The following is a 10,697-nucleotide window of genomic DNA, read 5'->3' as shown; positions in this document are numbered from 1 at the left end:
GTGTTCAAACATCAACTAGACAACAATGTACTTACTAATATCTCATAATCGTATTCCATCTCTGTGTTGCTTTTCTTTTCTTTTTTTTCTTTCTCTTCTTTCTTTCTCATTACTTACCAATACTCTTTATACGTCTCACCTGATGTCTTGAGTGGTTCTTTAATAATAATAATTAATCAGGCGGCAGATATTTTGCCTATTCTGGTTTACAACAATATTACTTTTGAGGGTCCTATTCCCTGACATTCTTTTTCACTTTCAAATTAAATTTCAACTTGATCATACCTACTTCTCATGAATGCTTGTCAACTACAAAAAGAAATCTTGCTCCTTTGTAAGGAGTCTCAACCTTTTGATATCTTGTAACATCTCAGGTGTCATGATGTTCTTCGTCCAGCTTTTTTCGAGATGCCAGTGGCACACATTCCAAACGATGTGCGGATTGACTGCTTCCCTCCACGAATTGACTTGACAAATACATGGCTGGTATCGCTCAGCAAGGTTATAACTGATGCACAAGCTTCAGGGGCAATGTCATTTAAGACGCGCAAAGCCGACGAAAACACTGCCTGATTTTCAGTCTCGACGAGGCACTGGTATGTATACTGGAGTTCCTTCTCCGCGGTCATCTGAGAAATGGAACATATACCAAAATTAAGCAGTTGAAAGTATTACACCGCTATTCAGATTAAAGTTAGAGCGATCAACTGAACCAACGTCTTTCATTGGATATCTTAACACAGTTTGCGTTTGTTGTAACTTTGTTCATTAAACCACTGACAACCAATGAGCCTCAACACGGACTTCTAGAGATGTGGATTGCGAATAGAACATTAAAGGAACCTGTATGAGAAGCAAATACTTTATTGTTTTGACTAGCCTGGATATTCTGGATTTTGGAGGGCTCAAGATTGTAAACCTTGCAATTGATTCTAAGACCTGGTTGAGGAAAAAGCTCATGGTTACTTTTGAAGATGCATTGTAAAAGCTACCTTTTGCACCTTCTTTAAATACTGCATTGTCCCAATCTTCTAGGTTTGTTGCAATAAGGTAGTTGTTTTCTAATTCTCACCTTATTTCTGCTTGTCTTTCTGGCAAAAGTTCAAGTTTTTCCTAAAAATGCTACTAGAATCTCAGAACTTTACACACAAAAGAGCAAATATAAAAATGTTTACATTTTAGCCTTCACCCTGAGAGACAGCTGAAATAAAGCAGCCAGAGGAACCAAATTTGATCAAGAAACCTACATGATTTGGGGTATTAATTTGGGGGTCTAAGTTAGGAGACAGCTTCCAGTGCTTTTAATTTTGAAGATCTTTAAACAATGCTCTATTCATCTCCCTTACTTTTATTCCAAATAAGCTCTTCATGCGGCCACAAGATATTGTTCAATATTTGAATTTGGCCAAATTTGAGCCCAAGATGATGCTTAGGGAACTCAGGAGATATGTCCAAAGTTCTGTAGTTAATTTAGTCAACACTACATAAGATTCGAATTTTCGACCTCCTCTTGGTCAGATCTATTAGCTTTTGACAACATAACTTTGAAATGGTCCACTTTGCAAGTAAATGATATAGAAATGATCCACCTTTAATTGAAGAGATTTACATTTTTCTTAGTACTTAAGTTCGAAAAGTGGCTCTGAGTTGCCATTACCAAGAGCAGGCCGATTTGGCGAGAAGCTCGATCACAGTCCATATTTCTAGAAGTTCGTGGCTTTAGTTATCCAGATCAAAGAGATTGACACTCACCAAAAACAAGGGCTGAAAGCAGTAGAAAGTGAAAGCCTTTTCCTTCATCAGGAAAGGCTGCTTTTGAAAAACTATTTCTCCAAAAATAACTTATCCTGCTCTACTGCAAGTGGGGGCACTTCTTCAACCTCTACACTGGTCAAATCCGTCGACTTCTCAACTACTGGGTGAGCTGGTACACCCATACCTTTGTGAAACAACACGATTGATCGGCCTTGATTTATTGAGTGCGCATCAAATACTTCCAAGTTGCATTGGGACTATAGCTCATTACTTATTTTTCGTTAAAGATACATTCAACATGAGAACAAAAACGTGACTTCACACACATATCACCACTCAAATCAAACTGTCAAAGTAGCATTATATTTGGTTCAATGTCCACGGGCATCTTCAGCAATGACCTCAAATTCTAAGTGAAAGTTCGCTTTGGAACCCGAATGCAATGGTAAAGATAACATTTGAAAAGACGAAACTTTCTTGGCAATCACAAAGAGCTTGTTGTGTTCCACCCACGCGCTTTGAAGGTCGGCCAATTGGAACTCGTCAGTCTCCACCCGGTCGTAGTTGTTGGTCACAACAACTTTGTGGGGAGGATCCCCTCTCCTTAACAGATGGTTTGCACTTGGTTCCGTTGACACCCTGAAGTTGAAGCCCAACGCTTTGAAGGATCCGGAGACAATGCAAAATTCGAGGAGGATGAGAACATCGCCATCAGAAGAATGCATGTAGAGCAGCATGTAGATCGCTTGGTCCGTGATGACGAAATCTCGAGCTTGGGCCAACTTGGGATTGTCCAGGTGGAGCACTCGCGACCAAATGATCTCACCACTTAGCAGATCGATGAAGAACAAGGCGCTCTTGGTTTGGATCAGCATGGTACGGTTGTTGTGCCTAGTTCTGACAATATTGGAGAGACTTGCACCAATATGTTTCCAGATAATGGCACCATAGTTGCAGCTCCAATCGAATGGGAACTTGCTGGTAGATTGCCGATTGTATGGCAAACGAAGTGATCCAACAAATGGGTCCACATCAGTGCCACAAGTCAACCTGTGATGATATTGAACGATCATCTGTAATACAAAAAAGGGTACCTATGTTAGTTCTCTTAGGTCGCCCAGCGATTTTACATTCCGTGGTTCAAGACTTGGAATAAGGCTAACAATAAAAAAGTGCACTTGAGGNGGGTACCTATGTTAGTTCTCTTAGGTCGCCCAGCGATTTTACATTCCGTGGTTCAAGACTTGGAATAAGGCTAACAATAAAAAAGTGCACTTGAGGTGCAACAGTTTAGAAAAAACCGAGTCAATGAAGAGCTTTAAATTTTGAATTCCTTTCAAATGTGTTCTTACCTCCAAGCCTTTAGTTTCCATCTTGTTAGGCCGATACTGAACTCTGGAGGGATCATGTGAGTTAATACAACTCAGATGGAAGTGACTTCTTCCAGGATTTTCAGTCATGACGGCTCGCTACAATGACATGTTCATGTTGGGGCACACAACTCCACGGACTCCAACGTATATCCACAAGCTTGATAGTGATTGGGTCAAGGATATGTTCCCAACGGCCTTCAAAGACTCCAAGTCCTTGTCATCCAAGTGTTGGAAAATGTGATGGTAAACAGATTCGGGCAAAGATGAGAAAGACATCTTGACTAAACTCTCTTTTCGACGTGAGTGTGGCAAGCGTCTGAATTTGTTAACAACAAAAGACCAAATGACCCAGTGCCATCGATTCGTCCTATTTAGGACTGTGTTGAAGGAGCGGGGCACTTACAACCTATCCTTGGTTGCTGGCGCTATGTTCGTCGCCGCTATTGGTTTCATTGGTCATTGCACAGTGGGTCATTGGCTGAGCTGATCGGCCCGGCTGGGACTCGTTTCATCGTGTTTACGCGCGTGTGATGGACAAGTGATAATGGTCAGTAATGGGACTNCTTTCAAATGTGTTCTTACCTCCAAGCCTTTAGTTTCCATCTTGTTAGACCGATACTGAACTCTGGAGGGCTCATGTGAGTTAATACAACTCAGATGGAAGTGACTTCTTCCTGGATTTTGAGTCATGACGGCTCGCTGCAATGACATGTTCATGTTGGGGCACACAACTCCACGGACTCCAACGTAAATCCACAAGCTTGATAGTGATTGGGTCAAGGATATGTTCCCAACGGCCTTCAAAGACTCCAAGTCCTTGTCCTCCAAGTGTTGGAAAATATGGTGGTGCACAGATTCGGGCAAAGATGAGAAAGACATCTTGACTAAACTCTCTTTTCGACGTGAGTGTGGCAAGCGTCTGAATTTGTTAACAGCAAAAGACCAAATGACCCAGTGCCATCGATTCGTCCTATTTAGGACAGTGTTGAAGGAGCGGGGCACTTGCAACCTGTCCTCGGCTGTTGGCGCTATGTTCGCCGCCGCTATTGGTTTCATTGGTCATTGCACAGTGGGTCATTGGCTGAGCTGATCGGCCCGGCTGGGACTCGTTTCAACGTGTTTACGCGCGTGTGATGGACAAGTGATAATGGTCAGTAATGGGACTTATCCTTCTTATCAAATTTTCTTCGTTGAAGGAGATCCGTGGTCTATGGGTATTCCCTATAGAATACTGAGAGCATCCCTATCCTTTGTAGTTACGGGTCCGAAATTTCTAGCCGAGCTGGGTAGTATTTTGGGTGTGCTGGCGTTTCTTGGAGTAATTTGTATAATTTGAATGACATTCTGTTTGTAAATGGAAAACAAAGTTGTTTGCCTTTCCAAATGGGTTGGAGACCAAATACACAATAAAGTTAAAACATTATCTATGACCTTGTCATTCACTTTAGACCACCCTTTTGTTTCAGTCCAATAGTCATCACAGAACATAGCTTTGGGGCTGAATGTTGTGTAGAAAAATGACTTTTGGTTTGGAAAATTGTGAATGAAATTGGCATGCTCTATTTCCCGTGGCCAAACTTTAGTCTTGGACGTTGCTTCCATGATGGAATAAGTGGTGAGAAGGGAGGAAAAATGTCCTGAAATTGCTTTTAGAACTTGCAATCGTCCTGAGACTGCGTTATTTTGAGGGAATCTTTACGCTTAGTTTAATGCCTAAAGTTTTGTAGATACTTAAATATGCTCTCGTGGTGGTAGTCTTCTAGTAGTCTAGTCTACAGTGAGAGTATATCTTTACTTTTCGAGGCACACTTTGAAAAGTAAGGACTTGAGACGTTCTGGATTAAAATCAAGCAATTGGTCTGCACATAAAGCACTGAATCTTCAAGTTGAAATTTTAATCACGCTACTTACTAGAGGCTTGATCTTCTGACTTAATAGGTTTGGGGGATCAAGAATATTAGTTTGATTCAAAAGCTCTTTGATCCCATGGGAAAGATTGCCAACATTCTCCGCTCTTAATTGGAAATGATATAATCCGCCGTTTTTACATGGTTCGTCACCCCATGGGGGAATTCGATCGTCCCTCGAGGTGACTAATGGGGGTCGAGGTGGTTTCATTACATCATCATAATTGGCCATTGCGATTGAAATAACAATCCTCTCTCTATGAAAGATGATTGTTTCTGTGTCAATGAAAGTTTGAAGTTAGTCTCCCATCACTCTATGAGATTAACCTTATTTTGAGATCAACATGACAAATACAATACTCGCTGCCATGACATCTGGTCACATCAAATATGCATGATAAATCTAAGCCAGAAATGCCCTGAAAAATGTGCATGACTTAGAATCGCAAAATTCATGCCATGGACCGAATACTACTTGGGATGTGAAATCCAGTTGTTTTTCTCTTTCTTTGGCTAGGTTGCAGTTATTTAGGTATTCAGAAAAAGTGCTGTGATGCTCTGTTGAGATATTTAATTTGCCAACGGGCTTGCATTTTTCTCAATTCTTGAGTTCTTCGGGAAAACAATTGCACAAAACCGTGGACAAGCATTAGCCAGCATTTAGAATATATGTAAGAATTAGCTACACATTTGAGATAACCATCTGCGAGAACGATGTATGTGAAAGTATCATTAAATCTTTCCATGGTTTGGTCGGCTGATTTGAAAATTAATTTTGGAAACCAAGAGAAGGCAACAAAGACCATGTTCAAGTTCTTTACCCCAATTTATTGCAATTCAATTTGCTTCATTGCAAAGTGACTCTGACTCCCTAAACAAACTCAAGAGAAGCGGTCATCTTCTAATTTGTACTAGAATACATACGAAAGAATCCCCGACTCTGCGCAAATCCAAGAATGTTCAAATGCAACTCCTTGGTCGTCGTTGCCAAGCCTGATTTTCTGAACAGATGTAGTTCTACTCTAATTGGTCGAATCACAAGAGTCCAAGAGTTTTTGATTGGACGAAGTGTTTCCAACATCGTCACCGGCGCTGGAAATAGCCTCGCTATTGGTCGGCGGATTGACGGTGAATCAGCAGGGCTATGAACTTGGAAGTGTTTCCGTAAAACCCTCAACCTCTCTCTCCTTCCAAGTTTGTCTGCTAATCTGACTGGACTCCAAATCATGATCAGGATGGATCGATTTCATGATTTTTCATCGATGCAAACAAGATCAAGAAAGCTTACTCGATGATTGATAAAGATATTTCTCACCGGATTTCTGCAAGATTTGGCCGAAAATATTTCGCTTCAGAACATCCCTAAGCTCCTTTTCTTTTTTATCACCACTCTAGTCTACTTTTTTTCAATAATCCTGAAAACCATAGTTATGCAAAACCGATAATGCAAATACACCAATGTCATTGTTCAGCTTGCTAAAAATACATGCAAATTCAATGGGCTCAATAAAACTCTTTTGGCATAAAGGATGTGGTGGCCCTGAAAAGGACCAAGGATGGATGGATTGCAATATGCTCCTCAAATGTTAATGAACACTACTCATTGATGTAACGCCGGAGAATCAAATGAAACTCGGCCAAGGTGAGTTCGGGAGCGTTGGGATTGATCTCTAGGCTTATTTGTTGAGCCAGATTCCACAAGGTTTGGTAGATTTGATTCCGACGTTCTACCGTCTCATTGTGCTCTTGAGGGATGATGAAGTCCAGGGGGCTCTGATCCTGATTGTGAACCTGAACTCCTCGAAAACCTTTGTTTCCAGGATGGGAGACCATGCTTGAAATGTTGAGTGTGTCGTCGTGGAAGATCCAGCAGAGACTAACAAATCATCAACTAAATAATGAAACAGAGAAACAGTTCGTACCGAACCCAGACAGACTGCGCCTTCTTGGAAAAAGCGTGCCCGTCACGGCATTTAGCTTGTCCAAGAGATTCACCTGAACCCCTTGCACTGTGCACTAGAATGTTGTAAAAAGATTAAAACAAAGAGTTGGAATTTCCGAATTTTCCAACTCTCGTCCAACTTCATTGGATGCTATAAGGGGTTTCTGAAAATTTCTAAATTTACCCGCTCCGTCAAGGTTTTGACAAAATATCCTGATAGACCCTCCATTCCAGGATTAGTCCGATCCGTCATCTCAAATTCCTGGGTCGGTCAGATTTTACTTAGATAATAAAATAATAAATATAACTACTGCACCTCAATAGGTTCTGACGTAGTATATTCCCGGTAATTGTAAGGTAGTCCACCAACCCAATTTAGATGGGTCAAGTAGAAAGACTTCAATTTTGCATTGAAAACATCATAACATTCACAAATGTAAATATCGGGATTCACAACTCAATCCAATAGAGGGTAATATCAGTCTTTATGAATTCAATATGATGCTACGACTTCCGATTGCTTGACCATTCCTCGCCTTCTTTCCTTTGGGTTGGCCGGCTTGATGGGTGCGGTCCCAGTTCTGCTTCAGGAACCACCCAAATTCTACTGTCCCTGTAAAGTTCTTCTTTCTTTAACGCTGAGGACCTTTAGTAACATCGTTACGTACGTCTACTTGGGGGGACCTTGCTAAATTGATAACGGTTGGTTAGCACTCGTTGGTACAACAGTTATCTTAGGCATTTGCTTGAATTACTTGATGCAATTCTCACGTTGGCAAGGGTACGTTTGAAGATCAGCAATAAGCAAGCATTGATCATAAACAGCCCTCCATATGCAACAATGGCAGTGGTTTCTATTACAAAATATATAATACTCGCACTATACAGTTCATTATAACTAATGGCTGAAGCTGTAATCGAAAAAGCCATATTCTCAGTTTTTGGTAACCTAACACAAAGAATGAAACCCTTTTCCAGCTTTTGAGGGAAGTACCCAAACATATCTGGGTAGGTTGTTGATGAAAATCTTGACAATTAAACCAATTCCTGATTGACAGACTGACGTGTGCTCTGAATGTTCAAAGGAGCGTCGAAAATCGGCGTTCTCGATTTGTTCGAACAATTTCCCACAGGGATTTTGCACTTGCATCCAGCGCTTCACGTCAATCCACAACTGAAAACTAAATGTCCATTGTGAGAACAAAATTCCTTTTTCCTTGATGATATCTAATTTCTAACGGACAAAGCATAACGATTTGCAGAACAGTGCTGGATCTATTGTGTGTAAGAAATTGATTCTTTTGTCACCTTTTTAAGTTGATACCAAACTCCGCTTGAGGGACGTGGATGGCCATTCCAAACATGGGCACCTGTGATCCTGGAACATACTGCAAAGTTGGATACGATTTCGTGGTCGTTTTTTCTCCGCAAAGGAATTTTTAAGGGATTTGTGTCCCTACTCGGATTCATCAAATTTAGTTTTGGGGATTCACACCTTAAAATATTTGTTTCGGCGACCCGAGGGTCTGGTGAGGTGTTCCAAATGTTTGCAACCTGGACCTGGAAAAGTGTTGAATTCCCAATGCTAGCTAGGTCTTTGAAACTGAAAGCAGAACGTGGGGGTCCCCAAGGCAGCATCCTTGAGCCTCTCATGTTTTTGATCTAAATAAACGACATGCCTCAACACAATAATTTGCAAAGCGTTTTAATATGATGCTTAAATGCTTATAAAGCCAACTTGCTAAACTAGAGGAAAAAAAACGATCAACTGGAATGTAAGTTTCAAAGGCTAGAAATGAATGGATTAACTTTCAACTTCGACAAAGCAAATTTTATGGTGCTCGAGCACAAGAATTGTAACTATAACTATAGCATTCCCATATATAGACCTATGTAGGTATAGCTATAGGGGACAAGGGTCCTCATCAACTCGATTTGTTGGAATTCAACTCGTAAGCAGACTCAATTATACTATAGAAATTTCGAAATAACATATTTTGTAGTCTAAACAAATGTTGGTTACTGGTGCCGGAAACGGTAAAGCAGCAAGTATAAAATGGCCTTATTCGACGTGCCTTTGAGCACGGTAAAGCCCTTTTCATTCCTTTCCCTCCTCTCGGAGCGCACAAACAAACGGAAAAATTCACAAATACGCTCTAACATGCCTGACTTTAAGAAGGTATTTCTCGCAACACAACTTTTTGCTGATCTATTGTAACGCCATAAATACACCACTCAACCTTCGGAGAGACCATGCAAATGCTATAAGGTTATAGTTACAAACACTTTTTTTTGTCCAAATAGAGCAGATAAACAAAGTTCTATATTATGTATACTTGCAGCATAGCAGCGACATTTCATCATCATCACCAACCATCTATTTCCATCAAATTATTGTACCAAAAAATCCACTTTTAAGTTAGGAAAAAAAATTATCTTTTTAAAGTTAGACACTAAAACCATGTGAAATTGTGCTTTTCGTAGTACTATTTGGTTGGATATGATGATTGCCAAAGTGTTGGGGCGTTATAAATCACACAGTATATGATCTCCTGTAAAATTGTTCCTTAGATATCCCGAGGAATTTTACCCATAAAGAAATTGAAACGTCTCCTATTTGAGTTGATGGTTTATTAATTGTGTCACAGAACTTGGGCAATGATTGCACATTTGATAATCTCTTGATAAAGTCTGGCATCCTCGAGCGTATTTTCTCGTTTCTACGTTTGTTTGCCCGCACCTAGACGAAGCAGAGGGCGCTTCCTCCGCTCAATGAATAGTACTATTAGAGTTCAATACCAATTCTACGAAAATGAAGACTGTGTCTCTCCTCCAGGAGAGAACTAAACGCTGGATAAATAGCGCGAGATGGTTGTTCCATACTGAGTCTTTGTTTCCCGAGTTGAAGTTGCTTGAATAATTGAAAGCCCCCATCAGCAGATGGTGGGGGGCACATATTTTTTGATGATTCGTCCTGAATGAATATAAGCCTATTTTGATACGAACAAGAGCACAAACAACCGCAGATGTTATCCAGAACACGCCATTTCGTTACATACTCTGTTCAGATTGACCAATTCCGTTGACTTTATACTCAATACTCTTGGCATGAAAAATGTGATGGTCCTGAAAAGGACCAGGGAAGTGGTGATTGGAATATACCGCCTGAATATTAACCAACATCAATTGATGTAGCGACGCAGGAACAAATGAAACTCTGCCAAGGTGAGTTAGGAGGCGTTGGGGTTGTTCATCAATATGATGCTCTGGACCATGATCCACAAGGTTCGGTAGATACTGTTCCGGCGTTCCACCATGTCATTATGCTGCTCGGGAGTGACGTACGCAATGGGACCTTGATCCTGAATTGGAACCCCTCGAAAGCGTTGGTTTCCGGGATGACAGCCCATGGTAGCGGTTATTAATGTGTCTATTCTCTGGTAAGATCAAACGCAGACTAACAATGATCAGTCCACATCCAATTGAAGAAAACCCTTGGTCAATGTTCTTTTAGAGGGCACGATTTCCCATTCTGCGGGAAAGTAGCGTGCGGGTCTCAGATTTCGCCCCAGTGACAAAGAGGCAAAAAGAACTTCTCCTGTTGGTCATACCCTGGACAGTATGCGGTATCATTGTAGGTGACGCTGAGGGAGTCGTTGATTCTAGGGTGAATAATTTTGCCACGCCGATCAACCTCGCCCAAACCTATGTTACGTTCGC

At 41.0% G+C, this 10,697-nt stretch overlaps 1 protein-coding gene across 1 annotated transcript; it reads right to left on the bottom strand.

Moving 5' to 3' along the window:
- Positions 1–1,841: 1,841 nt before the first annotated feature.
- LOC131890305 (uncharacterized) lies at positions 1,842–3,453 on the bottom strand. Its single transcript, XM_059239628.1, has 2 exons — positions 3,108–3,453; positions 1,842–2,828 (listed from the first exon to the last, which is right to left on the bottom strand). The coding sequence occupies exons 1-2, from the start codon at positions 3,213–3,215 to the stop codon at positions 2,127–2,129; spliced, it is 810 nt and encodes a 269-aa protein (XP_059095611.1). The 5' UTR covers positions 3,216–3,453; the 3' UTR covers positions 1,842–2,126.
- Between the last annotated feature and the right edge of the window lie 7,244 nt (positions 3,454–10,697).

The sequence above is a fragment of the Tigriopus californicus genome, chromosome 11, assembly GCF_007210705.1.
Source record: "Tigriopus californicus strain San Diego chromosome 11, Tcal_SD_v2.1, whole genome shotgun sequence".
Taxonomy (NCBI): Eukaryota; Metazoa; Arthropoda; class Copepoda; order Harpacticoida; family Harpacticidae; genus Tigriopus; species Tigriopus californicus.
Note: the sequence above shows the minus strand (reverse complement) of the source record. Positions and strands in the feature narration are given on the sequence as shown.

Excerpts from the sequence above, each read along its gene's own strand:
- LOC131890305 (XM_059239628.1), bottom strand. The coding sequence starts at position 3,215 with ATGACTGAAAATCCTGGAAGAAGTCACTTCCATCTGAGTTGTATTAAC. Across the intron at positions 2,829-3,107 it reads TGGAAACTAAAGGCTTGGAG|ATGATCGTTCAATATCATCA; the intron begins GTAAGAACACAT and ends TTTGTATTACAG.